Source organism: Podarcis cretensis (genome assembly GCF_951804945.1).
Source record: "Podarcis cretensis genome assembly, chromosome: 10".
In the NCBI taxonomy this organism is placed as follows: Eukaryota; Metazoa; Chordata; class Lepidosauria; order Squamata; family Lacertidae; genus Podarcis; species Podarcis cretensis.
In genome coordinates this window covers 14240976-14258434 of record NC_137179.1, presented here as the reverse complement: position 1 = coordinate 14258434, position 17459 = coordinate 14240976, and the positions used below count along the sequence as shown (strand labels likewise).

Here is a 17459-nt window from a genome sequence, read left to right as displayed (position 1 = left end):
CCACAAGTCTTTGGGAAAGGCTGTGTTGAGACCTTCAAAAGTGGAGTGAATCTCCATCCAATTACACAGGTGTTGTTGTGTTTTGGGACGGGGAGTGTTTTTTTGCAACTGGGGTTCTGGGGGAAAAGAATGGTAAAGGTAAAGGGACCCCTGACCATTAGGACCAGTCGTGGCCAACTCTGGGGTTGCGGCACTCATCTCGCTTTACTGGCCGAGGGAGCCAGTGTACAGCTTCCAGGTCATGTGGCCAGCATGACTAAGCCGCTTCTGGTGAACCAGAGCAGCGCACGGAAACGCCGTTTACCTTCCCGCCGGAGCGGTACCTATTTATCTGCTTGCACTTTGATGTGCTTTCGAACTGCTAGGTTGGCAGGAGCAGGGACCCAGCAACGGGAGCTCACCCCGTCACGGGGTTTCAAACCGCCAACCTTCTGATCAGCAAGTCCTAGGCTCTGTGGTTTAACCCACAATGCCACCCGCATCCCTAAAAAGAATGGTAGTCTCCACTAAAAACCATCATCTCGCTCCAATCCCAGGTACCCCACCTTGGAGCAATGCTATGCCATGACTCGGATCTAATCCACACCATACATTACTCCTCCCTTGATTATTATTTTTAGGGAAGCAGTTTTTCAATGTGTTGGGAATGGCTGCTTCTTTGGGGGAAACCATGTGTCATTCTGGGATAGAAAGGATGGCAGCTAGCAATTGCAGGCCACTGTGAGGCTCTCCACTGCTACCCAATGATAGTTCCCCCAATTTTATTTTTCCAAAACCTGACAAAATGCTTTCTTTGATCAAAACCTGCAAATGAGGCAGGGAGGAGGCCATTTCCTCTTCACACAAATTTTGCTCACTTTTTTATCTGTTCAGTTTGCCTTGGTGGTTGATATGCATTCTTAAGCTGCCTTGTGACTGAGAAGGCACAAATATTTTAAACCAGAACATAAACAGCCTTAAGATATTTTAAAGCAACCAAGAAACAGCCAAGAGCTGGTAAGACAATGCAGACCTTCAGAAGGCTGCTTTTCAACCCAGTTCTGATCTTTAATGGGATGGGATCGCCTCGCTTATTTTACCTATGTAAAAGGCCGAGTTTTGTTCCGTGGCAAAATCATCGATGTACGACAGCCCCAGGGGCATCACGGGAGCTTCACCGATTCCACGAAGAATATTCCCAGCAAGGACAAACAGCCACAGGTAGGAGCTCGTCGATTTTTCACAGCCTGCGGGCAAAGGATGGCACACAGCTTGGTGAACGAATCTTCTGTGCCCTATTCGTTTTCCCTTGCAGGGCTATTGGCAGCTTCAAAGGGTCATGAGGGCTGAGATGCAAACTACAGAGGTGGCACAGAGCAAAAGGTAGATAGATTCCACCACCAGTGCCACTGCCGTGCCATTGCACCAATTAAATCTAGAGCACCTGTCTCACAGAATTGTAGAGCTGGAAGGGACCCCATGGGGCAATGCAGGAATCTCAGCTAAAGCATGCATGGCAAATGGCCACCCAACCTCTACTTAAAAACATCCAAGCAAGGAGAGTCCATGGATCACAGCATCTGCTGTGGCTGCAGAGACCTGTAACTCATAACTGCTGCCTCCCATGTTGTTTTTGCTGCCTTAGCATCACCAAAGTGACCTCCCCTGGGCGCAAGCCTGGGCAGTCTGTATGGAGGTCCTGGGTGCCCAGATAACAAGACTCCCCTCTCAGCATCACTGACGTGGTCCAAAGGAAAGCAGAGCAAGATGTTTGGCACCAACTTGGCTGCAGGAGTTGCCGGAAGGAGGCGCACAAGGCGCCATCCAACCAGCTTAGGGACTTTGGGTTTGCGTAGGGCAGGGGTTGGCAAGGCTTACTGGGCGTGGGCTGGATCACTCTTGTGGAGATTCTCCATGGGCCAGACCAGCACAGCGCAATGCCCAAAATCACGTCTGCACAAGACCGTGATGCCGGAAATCGCTTCTGCGCATGCCCAGACCCTGAAAATTGCAGGCGCGATTTTTGGCATCTGGGCATGCGCAAAAGAGATTTCTGGGGCCACAGACATACGCAGACGTGCACACAGATGTGGGCATGCACAGAAGCAATTTCCGCAACTGCGGAAGAGAGTCCCTGCCCCACGCTGCACCAGTTTAGCGCAGCGCACGGGAACTTGCCGAGCGAGTGGCTCAGTTTGGGGACAGCTCGTGGGCCAGATAAATAGTCTCTGTGGGCCACTTCTGGCCTATGGGCCTTAGGTTGCCGATCCCTGTGTAGGGTTAGCCCCTTAGCCTAATGGGAAATGACTGACTTGGGTGTCAAATGTGGCCCTCCAAGTGACTCTCCCCAAGCCACATCCCATTGCTGTCTCCCTTGCACCATCCATGGGTGTTTTTGCCTGTGTGGAATGTGTCCTTGAACTTTGATCATGCTTCTTGCTTGCCTGGGTGAGGATACAGATGTGTGTTGGTGTGCGTGTAGAAACTAGCCTACTGTACAGAGGTGCAATGAGCATTTGTTGTTCTGCCCTCTTTTGCCTCACCCACTCAATTGCATGCTTCTGCTTAGTGGCCAACAGCTGGGATAGCAGCAAGAACAACTACAAAAACAAAGTCAAAGAGACAAAGAAGAAGAAAAGTTCCTTGTACTATCACTATTCCATGAGCACTGAATGTGCTGAGTCTTCATTGAACCTTTTGCTTTTGTTTCCCCCTGCAGATCTGTTTCCCAACTTTTTTGGTGTTTTTTTTTTTATATTCCTGTAAACCTTGGAGTTCCCCATAAGTCTGCTTGTTCCCCAGTGACCTGGTTCTGGCTTAAATCCTGCCGGCTCTCAGCCATCTAAGTTTGCTGTTAGAAAAAGGGAGCTCGCAAAGTGCACTGTGGACACTCGACCAGCTGAGTTCTCAGTTAAAGAGAATGACGATGGGAAACAGATTTTTCAGCTACAGATGTTCAACAGCAGCCAAACCTGGATGCTGAAAACTGAAAGCCTTGGTCTGGCAAGCAATATTGAAGAGGAGCAACGGTGACAGCAACTGCAGCAGCAGCAGAGGGCACAAATCGATTGTAACTGCTGGTCTGGATGATACCCAGCAGTCCCTTCCAAAGCTGCAATCCTGTATCCTGTGCAGGTAGGATGTATAAGAGGAAAGTTGGTAAACAGGTCTATCTAGTTCCTTTGCTAAGGGAATGGTCATACTGTAGCTGTCCAGTTAAGTACCACAGTTTACATGTCCAAAGACATGTTGCCATAGAGACAAATGGGTGAGCCTTTTCTCACCTCACTTGGCTCAAGCCACGTCAATCCTAAAATGGAGAACAATAGGCCAAGTGGAGCTGTGTGAGTTTTGGCTGGTGCTGCAAGCTGGAGACCCAAAGTAGAGGCTTGGGGCTAACCCCTCCATCCTATGCTTGGGTTGTATAGATGTGCAAATAACTGCATATGTCCCAAAGACACCAGCATTTCCATTGGCCTTCACCTGGGTAAGCACAGAAATCGCTGAAGTCTCTTGCTGCTCAGAGATCAATGTGCGTTCAGCAATACATTTAAAGCACATTCAAAACACACACATTCAAAACCCCAAAGAATTCCAAGAACTGTAGTTTGTTAAGGGTGCTGGTAATTGTAGCTTTATGGGGTAAACTACAGTTCCCTTGATTTTTTTGGGGGGTTGGGAGGTGTTTGGTTTGAATGAATGGTGCATATGCAGCCATTGTTTCATACAGGGGTAGTTCTCTTATTGGGAACATGGCTACAATAGAGACTGATATTAGAGGGCTGTTGTGAGAGAATATGAATTGTTCAGCCTGGAAAATCACAGTACCAGTTGCTACATAAAGAGGTGTTGGTGGCAAAAGGCCATAGAGCAACCTGCCCAAAAGGTGTCGGGGCATGAGAGAGACTATAAGTCTACATGATGAAACTATGTCCTGCATCTCTTCATGTGCACACCAAGAGACTAGGGCACAGCTCACCTCGGGAGCCACCAAAGTTTTGCTTACCAAGAGCACTTGCATTTTGAAAACTTTCCAAGTCGTCTATCACATGGTGGGGAGGAACGGTTGTTGAGCAAGCCGACACACTCGCAGAAGAATTGGTCACAGAAACCGCAATGCTCTTGTAATTGTAACTTTAAAAAGAAGGAAGAAATAAATGCCGTGTGATGGAAACATGGAAGGGTTTAAAAATATTTGTTAATAATAACAATGATGATAATAATGATGATGATGATGATGATGATACTATTAATACCCTTTAATTCTGAGTGGTACATAGGAGCACAGGAGCTAACTTATATTGAGTTAAAGCATTGTATCCATCTAGCTCAGCAGGCAGGGTGTTCCTCTCAGCCCGACCCGGAAATGCCTCTGAAAACTGAACATGGTATCTTCTACATGCGAAGCAGATGGTCTACTACAACCCTATTGGCAGCTGCTTTGTGAGGCAATGAGACAATTGATGGTTGCTTCATGGCAAATGGTGCAATGTCATAAGAATGATGCACTGCTCTTTTCCAAAAAGTTAGGAAATGTTATTTATTTAGTTATTTACTAATTTTATGTCCTGGTTTCCTTGCGGGAGCAGTGCCATCACAACCAGACTTTGGGGCCTATGCCCATGACCTCACAACCAAGGCTTCTCGACAACAGCCCAAACGCTGCCATGCCCAACGGCTATCCTTGATATTTGGTGCGCCCAAACTTCTCCAGCAGAGGCCCAATGAAGTGTGTGATATCCAAGCATTCCCTGCCAACGACACAGGGCCAAAACAAATGTCTGCGCTGCCCAGCAGAAACTCTCTGAGGCTTCAGATATGGTTGACTCCACTCAGTCCAACTTTGAGATGCTGAGAATTGATCTGCTGCTTAATTATAGTCCTTCCCTCTACAAAGCATTCACAAGACTCTGGTCCTCTTTTTGATGCTCATCTGTCTTGGCCCATGGACCACCCTCCCTGGTGACAGGCATTTCCCTAAGGATGCTAATGTTGGTAATTGTTAATGCTGTACTTACCGCCCCATTATGAAGTGAGGCACAATTGACACAAATGATCCCAGGGACATGATGAGGCACCCAACCGCAATCACCTTTGGACGATGAACTTTCGGGCCCAGGTAACTCACCAAGATCAGCACCAATAAGTTTCCTACATCAGGAGAAGAGATGTGATGAATTCCAGGGGGCAGGGAGAGGCAGAAGGCCTTTCCACTGTGAAACTACAGTAGGTTACCTCTTGTGGGGGGGGGGACAGGTATACCTATCTCAAAGCTTCCATCGATCAGTCCGACCACAAACGATGGGATTTCAAATCTCCTCTCAATCTGAGTCATCACACTCTTCATGTAGCTTCCCGTAAATGCTTTGGAGAAGAAGGAAAATGACAGCGCCCCGAGGAATATCTGGGGTGAACACAAAGGAAAACGTGAGCTGACAAAGGAGCTATTGTCTCAAGATAATATAACATCTCAACCACAGAGATAAAAACAGACAAGTCTCTGGCCTCAAGGAGCTTACAATTTAATATATGGAAGGAAAATAGAGGGAGACAAGGCTAGGGACCATGCTTTTGAACCATCTGGAATTTTTTGGCCATTTGTTGCAGAGAAAGGGAGGTTTTTACCTTTAGCTTTGAAACAGGGAGACATGCTCTCTTCACCAGGTGCGACCCATGGCTTTTGTCCAAGAATGGGGGGTTGTCTTTAGCTTGCTGCATAACCATTTTTCCATCCATGACGCCGATCTTCTAGTTTGGGAACACAGACCTTTCTGTCTGGGGGGGGGGGGGAATAGGAACAACAGTTATGTCATTTCCTTAGTGATAGCACTTCATGTATTGGACTGAGTCCCAACCTTCAGCATGGCTTCAGTTTAGGATGCAAAACAGGAGAACCAGCAATCTGGATTTGGATCTGAGCCCCCTCAGCTGTTTACACAGAGCAATGTCACATCAACAGGCTGCCTCTGTCAGAGGTCCTGGTAGTGTCAGGTTTATGCTTGCCTGGATAGAGAACACAGAGATGTGCAGCCACTTTTGGGTGGCTGGAATGTAGCTTACTGGACACAGGTAAGAGCTGTACCTGTTGTCTGTTTTTGCAATTGTTTGCTTTTTGATTGCACACCCCCTCGCCGTTTGGTCAAGCCCTGCTCCCCACTGGCAAGCAGACCCTGGAAGAATCCCCAGCACAAAAGGAATCTTGTTATTATTGACTGCTCAGTTTAATTCCCTGTCACCCTTAGGAGGTAAGACGCAAGGAAGGGGAAGATCTTCCAGGGTGGGAGACCGGGAGAAGAAAGGGAAGCTCCCAAGTGAAAGCTGTGAGGCTCCACCCCTTTCTGTGTGAGACAAGAGTTAAGACTTTGCATTTTCTTTTCTCTTTCCTTTCCCTTTTTGTTTTTATTTAAATTAGTACAGTGGTACCTCGGTTTTCGAACATCTCGGAAATCGAATGTTTCGGTTTTTCAACGCCGAAAACCCGGAAGTTAATCCTTCCATTTTTAAACATGCCACAGAAGTCAAATGGCTTCCGCTGAGTGTTTCTCAATTTTCTCAATTAAATTTGCAGACTGCCCTTTGCGCCTCGGTTTTCAAACGTTGCGGAAGTCGAACCGTCTTCCAGAACGGATTACGTTCAAAAACTGAGGTACCACCATATTGAATTATGAAATAGCTTCCATAAAATTTTATGGGAAAGGGAGAACTGTTTGCCACCCTTAATTCCAACTAAATTTGTTTTGATTGCTCTCTCTCACCAAGTTTGCCTCCTGAGATACAAATGCAACTCTGGATAACTTTGTGGTACAGTAATTATTTTAACAGTACAGTATGGGACTGTTGATGTCCAAGTAATAGACTCGGCACATGCTGCTAGTGTACAGTGGGCCCTCGGGTTACGTTACCTTCGGGTAAAGCGTGTTCTCCTTCATGGAGAGCACGTGTTGTGGTGGGGGCTGCCAGACACTCCAAAGTTGGGGGCAGGCTAATTGATCGTTGGCCACTGATGCAATTGGGGCTTCCCTTGTTGTTGGGAAGAAGTTAATGTTGCCATTTGTTGACTGACAGCCAGAAATGCTAAAACTCCTTGCACGAGGCTAGGGCTTCCTCTTTTCGACCGTGCATCGGATTGCCCGTCCCCCCCCTCCCTAGAATTAGGGTTGTTCGCTTTGACCTTGCTATGCCTGTCATGGGGTAGTCTGCTTTGGAGCGGGGGCCCGGTAGGAATTTTGTCCATCTGGCTGATTGGCTGGGGCATTTGGTTTTTGCCTACTGCGTAGCAAATCGTCACAACTTGTAAGGTTGCGGTTAGGCATTGGTTTATGGTTTGGTTGGTTGAGGGGAAGTGGTTGAGTGCCTACCCTTGGTAGGTTGTGTGCCTGCCACTCTAATGCTGCTGCTGCAAGGGATTCCGTTAAAGGAATTGGGGGCTAACTGTTGCTTGTCTATTCTGTCAAGGGGGCTTGGGCCATAGCAATGAGCTCCTGGTTGCATTTGGGGTGAGGGCAGGTTCCCTGCTCCGCGTAACCCCCAAGTGTATTCCCTTATTCTGACTTTCGCATCGTGCGGAATGTCAGTCTGTCCCCCATGGTGGGGGCAGATAGTCGCAACCAATGCCTAAGCAACCACTCACAAATTTGTATTTCAATAAAGTTGTGGCCAAAATTATGCCAAAAATCTTAAACAAAAAATTCTGTGTGATGTGTGAGTTATTGGGGTGGCCCTGAGGACCTTGACACGCAATATAATCCTCGGGTTGCGAACGCGGCATACCTGGAAGTGTATACTTCTGGGTTTCACTGCATGCGCAGAAGTGCTCTGCACACCGTGCATGTGCACAGAAGCACTCAATTGCACCACACACATGTGCAGAAGGGTGCCTCCAGTTACGAAATTTTCAGGATATGGACAGGCTTCCGGAACAGATCCCGTTCGTAACTGGAGGTATCCCTGTACTCTCTTTTCTCTTCTGCCTTTGGGTGTATGATGTATTACATAAAAAAAAACCCGTCATATCAATAGCTAAAAGTCAAGACTCAGTTCTGCATAGGATAGCATTAAAAATTGCCATTAAAGTATCCCACGGCAGCAAGTTCCCAAGATACCAACTGTTCTTTTTTGAGCTTGTGTCAGTTTCAGCTCTGGTGCTGGGGTTTATTTTGACCAGCTCCTGTTGCCAAGTAGATCTCTTAAAAAAAACAACTATTTATAATTCTGCTTGTAGCCAAAAAAGGCCTGACTTCACAGTTCTGTGCCTTCAAATTTCAGCCACGTCAGCATTTTGTATGCAAGAGTTTTAACCTTTTAAGCAAGCCCTGCTCAAGATCTCTAAACAAACTTCACTTGCAATGCAGAGCAAACACACTTTGGATCACTTTATCTCCTGCTGATGATTAACCAGCCAGGGAATCTGACCTCTTAAAATTTTTTAATTTTTTATTTTTAAACATTTTGACCAGCCCTCCTTTTCTTCCCATTTCAATTCCTTCCTCCCCTTGTTTGAATGGCTTGACAGCACAATTGTCACTGCATTTCGGCAGAGGGCAGGAATGCACTCGAATTCTGCTCAAGATAAAAAATTAAAAAATTGGCAAGGTTCAGATGCTTCACAGAACTCTTCAGGACTTCTGTTTCGTTAGATTTTTGTCCAGCCCTTCCTTCCAAAGGAACTCAGTATTTTTTAAAAAAATTAAACAAACTCTAAACGTTTCAAAAGCAAACAAAATATTATCACAACTAAAAACACAAGCTACATCTAACAAATAGTAACAACTGACGCAAGATGTTATATGATGACTGCTGACTTGGATGGGTTATTATTATTATTATTATTATTATTATTATTATTATTACTAGAAAAGCAGGATTCTTTATTTAGGAATCTGCTCCATATTGCACAGAAAATCTCTGAGAGGATTTGCAACACCCTAAAAAGAAAATCACAAATAATACACAAAGTACAAGCAAAGGAATCCACATTTTAAAAGTCCCACAGATTACAATTATATAAGTATCTCTTTAAACGTAAATAGAAACCAAAGCAGAAAACATGTGGGGAATAACATAGACCCGAAATACAGAAATTTCAGCGAGAACCACTTCTACCTACTAATTATGCCAAGCATGTATTTATAGGGAGTAGTATTGCTCTCTCCTCTGCTGCTCTCGCTCTCAAATGAAGCTCAGGCTAAAAAGAAGGAAAAGCTAGCTCTCCCCACCCCTGGACCTCCCTGCTCTCACCAGGGAACACCCACAGTCATTCCCATAACAGCACCGTGTGCAAAGTGCCCTGACCCTTGCAGCAACTCAGAAGGGCGATTTGCAGAGCGACTGTTTTATCTCTCCATGGGATGGGACTGGGAGGGATTAGATCGGCTCAGGATCATGATAACCAGGGCCTCCCCTACCATTAGCCAAAGTGAAGTGACCTGCCTTTAGCAGAAGATGCTGAGGAGTGTGGGTGGCAGCCCCCGCTACTGTTCTTCCTGAGTGCCCCCACCCCAAGATGTTCCTCTGTAGGAAAACAGAGGTGTGAATGTCATATGGTCGGTCTGTTCCCCCCGTATAGTTAAAGCTATGGTTTTCCCAGTAGTGATGCATGGAAGTGAGAGCTGGACCATAAAGAAGGCTGATCACCGAAGAATTAATGCTTTTGAGTTATGGCACTGGAGGAGACTCCTGAGAGTCCCATGGACTGCAAGAAGATCAAACCTCTCCATTCTGAAGGAAATCAGCCCTGAGTGCTCACTGGAAGGACAGATCCTGAAGCTGAGGCTCCAAGACTTTGGCCACCTCATGAGAAGAGAAGACTTCCCTGATGTTGGGAAAGATGGAGGGCACAAGGAGAAGGGGACAGCAGAGGACGAGAGGGTTGGACAGTGTTCTCAAAGCTACCAGCATGAGTTTGAACAAACTGCAGGAGGCAGTGGAAGACAGGAGTGCCTGGCGTGCTCTGGTCCATGGGGTCACAAAGAGTCTAAACGACTAAACAACAAAAAACTAGCATTTTGCTTCAGGTGCGGTGGAGAATGTCCCCATCTTGCCAGAAAGATTCAGCTGCCAGCCCAGTGGCAGCAAAACGTCTTACTCGGTAATAATAATAATAATAATAATAATAATAATAATAATTAATAATAATAAATAATTTTATTTATACCCTGCCCTCCTCAGCCAGAGCCGGGCTCAGGGCGGCTAACACCAGTAAAATTACAATAAAAATGTAATGGGGGGGGGGGGAACCAATTTAAAATACAGGTTAAAATACAATTTAAAATGCAGCCTCATTTTAAAAGTAGCCCACAGATCAAAACCATAAGGGGAGAGAAACATAAGGGTCAGACTGAGTCCAAACCAAAGGCCAGGTGGAACAGCTCTGTCTTGCAGGCCCTGCAGAAAGATGTCAAGTCCCGCAGGGCCCTAGTCTCTTGTGACAGAGCGTTCCACCAAGTCGGGGCCTGTACTGAAAAGGCCCTGGCCCTAGTTGAGACCAATCTAACCACCTTGCGACTTGGGACCTCCAAAGTGTTGTCATTTGTGGACCTTAAGGTCCTCTGCGGGGCATACCAGGTAGGTACGTGGGTCCTAGGTAGAACCTCCTCATTCAGATGCAGTGTACCTTACAGCCCTAGATGCAAATAATAAGGGGTGGGTATCTCTTTAGGAGGCAGAGGATGTGCTTTGCATGCAAAATGTGCCCAGCTCACTCCATGGCATCTCCAAGGAGGGAGAGGAGAGTTCCCTGACAGAAATCCTGGACGGTACTGCCGGTCAGTATAGAAGGACTGAGCTAGATAGAGACTGATGTGGAGAGCCAGTGTGGTGTAGTGGTTAAGAGTGGTGGACTTGTAATCTGGTGAACCGGGTTCACTTCCCCGCTCCTCCAATGAGGGTGCCAGATATTGCTGGACTCCATTTCCAATCATCCCTGGCCATGCTGGCTGGGGGTGATGGAAGTTGAGGAGTCCAGCAAAATCTGGAAGGCTGCACTTGGTGTATGCTATCAAGCCAATTCTTACAAGCTGCCTGGGGCAAGTCACTGCTTCAGATCCTAAAACCTGTCTACGTTTTCATGCACAAGCAAAGCGTTTGTGCAAGCGGGATTAAATAGGGGATGCGAAAGTTACTGCAGCCAAGAGCTAGGTGGGCCTGCGCTCACACATGTATACTACAGCCTCAAAGGCTTTGCTGGATCAAAACAAATGTTTTTCTGCCTAAGCCAAGACCAGCTTTCCACGTGCTTCGAATTGACTGCTTTTTTCACGGAGGGAAGTGGCATTGCTGTTGCCGGAGAGCGCTGACTTTTTCCTATGGACAATTTGAATCTAAACAACTACCCGTGAGTAGAACGGAAAATTGGATTTACAAAAGTCTTAATTTGGTACCGAAACGGGAAGGTTTCAAACAGGAAGTCCGCCTTCCCCTTTTGTAAATAGATTGAAGCAAAGAAGCTGCAAGCTAAGGTCTTGGAAAGTCGTATGTAAAGGATTAAACTTCCATCAATTAAAATCATTAAACCCCCCTTGGAAGCAGGAGAAGAAGGGGGGAAGTTTTGGATCGTGTAAGCCTGCAGGAGAGAGTGATAAAAATTAAATTACCACTGCTCTGAACCTGGTAACGGGCTGCCAGTAGATTGATGTTTTGGGAGAGTTCATTGACTGTGAATAAAACATGTTGACAGCTAGTTAAATAAGAGAAATATATTGTTCCCATTGCCCTCTTCTGCATTTAAAAAGGAGGAAAAGTAACTGAATATTGAAACTAACTTTACTTTTGGAACTGTGCTTGAAAGGATTGATACAAGTGGAGACTGTTTCCCTCTAGAGGAAGCTTTTGAAACTGTTACAAGAGTGGAATCTCCAGCTGCAGGATAAGAACTGTGAGAATCAGGGATTGACCTTGGACCATTTAAGAATGTCGACAAGAGAAGCTTTAGTGACTGCATTATGCAAGATAAGCTATTCGCTGGAACAGCTTCACAAAAAGACGGATGTTATGGCTACTAAAATTGACAATTTGGGACAAAAAGAGATTAATTTGGGACAAAAAGTGAGCACCAATACAGAAATCATTCAGGATTTGCTACAGGAATTTACTTTAGCAGAACAAAATGTGGAGGAGAAGGAGAAAGTTGTTGTTGTCGAACCTAAAGTAATACAAGTGGGAGCCTCAGCCTTACAGAGGCAAATTGAGGACTATAAGTTGAGGCCTTTTATGACTGAATCTAGAAAAAGTCAGATTTTGAGGATCAGAGCCTGACTTGGACTGGAGAAGGAAAGCTGGAAAGATCCCTCCATGCAGGGATTAACTGACTTTTGGGACATGGACTTGGGCCAGGAGGAGACTGGAGTTCCGGGGGCCTTTGGATTTGGAGGAATCTTGAAACATGTCCTGAAATACTTCATGGATTTTAGCTTTAACTATGGAAATTTGGCTGACCTGTCGAGAAGGAACAAAAGTATTGTTAGGTCGGAGTTTTCCCGAGATCTGCTCTATAGCATCAAAGAATATGAAGAAGACCTGCAGAAAGGTCTTGGAAAAGAGTTAAGAGCCTCGGACATAAGATCTCCAGGTTGATGGACTGTATGGAGTTGACGGAAGTGACTGGCAGAGTCCGAGACCGGGGAGAGGAGATGGTGGAAGAGGACTGGAAAATTTAAAAACTATATATATAAATATTGTAAAATTAATGAGTGATAGAAAAATGTTGGAATGAAATTTTATGGCCTTACTAGAAATGTTATGAGGAGTTAAGTTTAAATAAGTATACTAGTTTTAATGGAAATAAGATTAAAAATATGTTAAGACATCTATATGATAGAAAATAGAGAAAGATGGAAAGGAATTGCTGAAACAATTAATGGAAGTGGAATACAAAGAGGGAGGTGAGAGGAGGTTGATGAAACAAGGGAATGAAAGATAGAGTATGGAAAAGGTATGATGTATGTTTTTAAATTGTTTTTGTTTTGCTTTGTTTTGTTTATTGTGTTTAGTTTAATGTGTTAAGGTTGTGTTTTGTATTGTTTATATATTGTATTGTGTTGTTTTTTCTCTTTTTTGTTTTCTTTCTCTTCTTTCTTTTCTGTAAGCTTTAAAAGTAATAAAATATTATTATTATTTTTAAAAAGACCAGCTTTCCACATGCAGGTTAGCCACTGCATTGTGAAATAGCTTGCGTGTGTGAATGGGATGACCCAAATGACCATTGCTAGGACTTGCATGTAGTCTCCTAAGCAGGCATGTTTCCATTCCACCATGTTCTCATTGCATTCAGCGCCGTTTCCATTTTACTGCAGTTCGTCTTAGGCAAAAAACCTGCATTCTTAATCTCGCTGTCCACTATGGCAAAATGGCTCGATTTGTGCAAGTTACATTGTCTTTGTGTTATTGCACCCCTTCCAACACAACGCAAAGGAAGTACAATGCAGATCTGGGGTCGGGTTGGGTTGGGGAACACAATCAACTCTGTACCGTTTGCAGACTAAAAGCAACACCACAGAAAATACTGTTCATATTCCCTGCACTGATTTCTGCTCTGGTAACAACAACAACAACAACTTATTTATACCCCGCCCATCAGGCTGGGTTTCCCCAGCCACTCTGGGCGGCTTCCAACAGAATATTAAAATACAATAACCTATTAAACATTAAAAGCTTCCCTAAACAGGGCGGCCTTCAGAGAGAATAAGCCAACATCTACTTCCCTTTCTATTTTCTTCAGAATTCTCCAACATGCCTTGTAAGTCATTCTTCCTCTTCATCCAATTGTCAAGTTCTAAAAATCTCTATAAATATCATGAATGGTGTGGAGGGGAAAAAACAAGGAGGAACCTCTTGCACTTATAAAACTGCAGCTAAATGAGACAAAATGCCCTTCTAATCCAGTTTCCAATAATGACCATCCAAATGCCTCTGGGGCTCCCACAAGGAGGGCACAAAGGCAAGTGTTATAATTTAGCTCTTTATGCTTGTTTTAAATATTTGTGTATTATTTGTGCATTTGTGTATTATTAATAATTGGTTTATGTCAACCACTTAGAAGTTGGTTTGTTGGTTTGATCAATTAAGCAGTTTCTATTTTTTTCTCTAAATGAAGTGAGAGTTCCCATTGCTGCTCGCTTCCCCCTGTCAATAATATTATTTCCTTATTCTTATTTAGCGTCTTCTTTCTTTCTTTGGTGATCACTCATAGCCGAGTAAGATTGTCTTCCATAAACACAGTTTTAACAATGAGTCCGTAAGTGACTGTGGAGGCCAATTCTGGATCCACACATCCTTCCACAGTGGGGACCTTGGTTTCTGGGTGGGAGTTGATCATGGTGTGGACTTGCCAAGTGTTCCTTCTCCCTCCTAGCACATTTCTCCCTTGCGTCCTGAGTTTGAGTGTCTTCAAAGCCCATGATACCTTTGGTAAAGGCTGTTCTCCAACTGGAGCGCTCGCAGGCCAGTGTTTCCCAGTTGTCAGTGTTTATACTACATTTCTTTAGATTTGCCTTGAGACAGTCTTTAAACCTCTTTTGTTGACCACCAGCATTACACTTTCCATTTTTAAGTTCAGAATAGAGTACAGTGGTGCCCTGCAAGACGAACGCCTCGCAAGACGGAAAACCCGCTAGACGAAAGGGTTTTCCGTTTTGGAGGCGCTTCACAAAACAAAATTCCCTATGGGCTTGCTTCGCAAGATGAAAATGTCTTGCGGGTTCCTGTGGGTTTTTTCCCCTCCCCCCCCCCTTTTCCTAAGCCGCTAAGCCGCTTATCAGCTGATCCGCTGATAAGCCGCTTAACAGCTGATCGCTAAAAGCCGCTAAACCGCTAATAGTGCTAATCCGCTAAACTGTCAATGGGCTTGCTTCGCAAGACGAAAAAACCGCTATACGAAGAGCCTCACGGAATGGATTAATTTTGTCTTGCGACGCACCACTGTAGTTGAGGCATCTAATCATAGCCTGCATTTTTATTAAGGCTTGATCAGGGCCTGTATTTTAAAATGAGCTTAAAGATTTTCAAATGTTCATGCCAGGCAGAAGACCAGCTACCTTGGCAAGATGTTTATTCTCCTGGACAAGGGGGCCCCCTGATTTATAGCAGAAAACAATTCTCAAAGTGAAAGGGAATTACAGGCTGACAGCCAAGGTTACACTGACCCTTCATATTACAGAAGATAAAAAAAGAGATAAACATAATTAAGAGTGGATAAATAGTAAAATAAAACCATGTGCCTCCCATTAAACGTGAGCCATATTTTCCTAAGGTTGAAAGGTCAAGAGCAGTGAAAAAGGCAACTGGCTTGGCTGGAGAAGAGAGGTTTTCTTTCTATCTTATTTTGAGGCTGGAAACTGTTCCTTCCTTTTTTACTTTGAAAAGGTTTATTCTTCTAAAAGGCTATCTATGTTATGTATTAAATATATTGGCTTAAATGTAATTATGCAAAGGAATTAGAAGCTAAGAAATGTTAAATCCTTATGCTAGATTCTTATTTCATATAGTTGGAAGAGATCACAGGGGCCATCAGCCACCAGCCCAGCCCCCCTGCCAAGCAGGAAACATCATTAGAGCACACATATGGTTATCTGTTTAAAGACCTTCAAGAGAAGGAGATCTTTCAATGATGATGTGAACTCAAGATCCTTGACATCTGTTTAAGATAAAAATTTGAGATTAAACCATTTGTTTTGGAGGGCAATAGGGCGAGGTGAGCTGGTAATTAAGGTTCCTTGTTGAGACACATGTAAGATATATTACTACTTATTTGTCATTTATAGATAGAAGAATATATATCTTTTTGTTTCCCATAAAAGGACAAGAGGAAATGGGTGTATCTTTTGTGATTGGTTCTAGCAAACAGCCAATAGGAATTTCAACCAGGCTGATTGGACAGAGGCAGCCACAGGAGGAGCAAGGGGGCTGGATTAAGGAAATATAAGTGCTGGCCAGAATGGCAGGAGGCCAGGCCAGAGCTTGGTAACCATATACCACTGTGCCTCATATTTATTTGTCTGACAAATAAATTATTATTTTAATTTCTCTATTGCTGCGTTGAATATTTCATTCCAGCTAAGCGTTAACCACAAGCAGGGTGCTACATAGTTGCTTTGGAAGACAATCATCAGGTATCCGCACAACATGACCAGTCCAACGAAGTTGATGTTGAAGAATCATTGCTTCAACACTGGTGATCTTTGCCTCTTCCAGTACACTGATATTAGTTCACCTGTCTTCCCAAGTAATGTGTAAAATTCAACAGACACTGTTGATGGAATCTGTCGAGGAGTTGGAGATGGCATTTATAAGTGGTCCATGTTTCACAAGCATATAGTAAGGTTGGCAGTACTTCAGCTTTGTAAACAAGCATTTTGGTTTCCCTACGAATGTCCTGGTCCTCAAACACTCTGCACTTCAATCAGGAGAAAGCCGCACTCACAGAGCTCAGGTGACACTGGATTTCACCATCAATGTTGGCTCTAGTGGAAAGATAACTGCCTAGGTAGGAGAAGTGATTGACATTTTCCAACATTACACCATTGAGTTGGATTTGTGGTGCTGCAGAGGGGTTATTTTGTACTTATTGGTGCAGCACTTTGGTAAGAAAATAAGAAATAAGAAAACCCCTGCTGGATCAGGCCAGTGCTCCAATCTAGTCCAGCATCCTGTTTTCACAATAACAAACCAATTGCCTGTGGGAAGCCAGCAAGCAATACCCAAACACAAGCAAGATTTGTATACCGCTTAATCAAATAATCATGTGAGTGCTTTACAAATGGTGATACATCTAGGTAACTCAACCCATGGTTCCTGAGAGGGTGTCGCAAGGGCCAAATGTAGCATTAGACCTCCCTCCTTGGATGCAGAGAAAGAAATTAAGCAGATAGTTGGTAGAGTATGAGACTCTTAAGCTCACGGCCAGGGGTTCGAGTCCCATGTTGGGCAAAATATTCCTGCATTGCAGGAGGTTGGGCTAGATGACCAATGGGGTCCCTTCCAAAAATGCAATTCTATGATTCTATAAAGTACCTATAACTTCCCCTAAACCTGCCTTCAAATCAAGAAGGAAACCACAGCAACCCTGGAGCTGTCATAGTGAATATCTCTTCCGCCATTGCCAGTAGTGAGGAAATCATTGCATGGAGGCTGGACTACTTGGGTGAACAAGGTTCTGCCCCACCAACTGCTGCCTGCCTTCTTACTTTCAGCAAGTCCAGGGATGGGGTCCTGCCCCCTGCAGATTGCCCTCTGCAGAACTCAGCAGGCGAGGAGGATGGAGACAAAACTAAAATCAGTTGGCTTCTCTTCTCATTGGTTCTGGCTCCACCTACTGGTGTCCTCCCAATGGACACCACTGCACACAATCCCTGGGAAGGGATAGGAGTTCAAAAGTCACTTTGTACTACAGTGGTACCTTGGGTTAAGTACTTAATTCGTTCCAGAGGTCCGTACTTAACCTGAAACTGTTCTTAACCTGAAGCACCACTTTAGCTAATGGGGCCTCC

At 44.6% G+C, this 17459-nt stretch overlaps 1 protein-coding gene across 3 annotated transcripts in view; it reads right to left on the bottom strand.

Moving 5' to 3' along the window:
• LOC307224991 (solute carrier organic anion transporter family member 1C1-like) overlaps window positions 1-17459 on the bottom strand; it is a 36304-nt gene that overhangs the window by 16460 nt on the left and 2385 nt on the right. For 2 of the 3 annotated variants that reach the window (XR_013842790.1, XM_079992512.1), the window contains exons 2-6: window positions 5605-5750; window positions 5242-5383; window positions 4998-5130; window positions 3986-4113; window positions 1080-1226 (exon numbers count right to left, since the gene is read on the bottom strand). Coding sequence is in view for 2 of the 3 variants with exons in the window: in XM_079992512.1 (XP_079848638.1) it covers window positions 1080-1226; window positions 3986-4113; window positions 4998-5130; window positions 5242-5383; window positions 5605-5715 (661 nt within the window). In the remaining variant the exon portion in view is untranslated. Of the gene's footprint in view, window positions 1-1079; window positions 1227-3985; window positions 4114-4997; window positions 5131-5241; window positions 5384-5604; window positions 5755-17459 lie in introns of all 3 variants that reach the window. The other variant, XM_079992513.1, reaches the window with a different exon arrangement.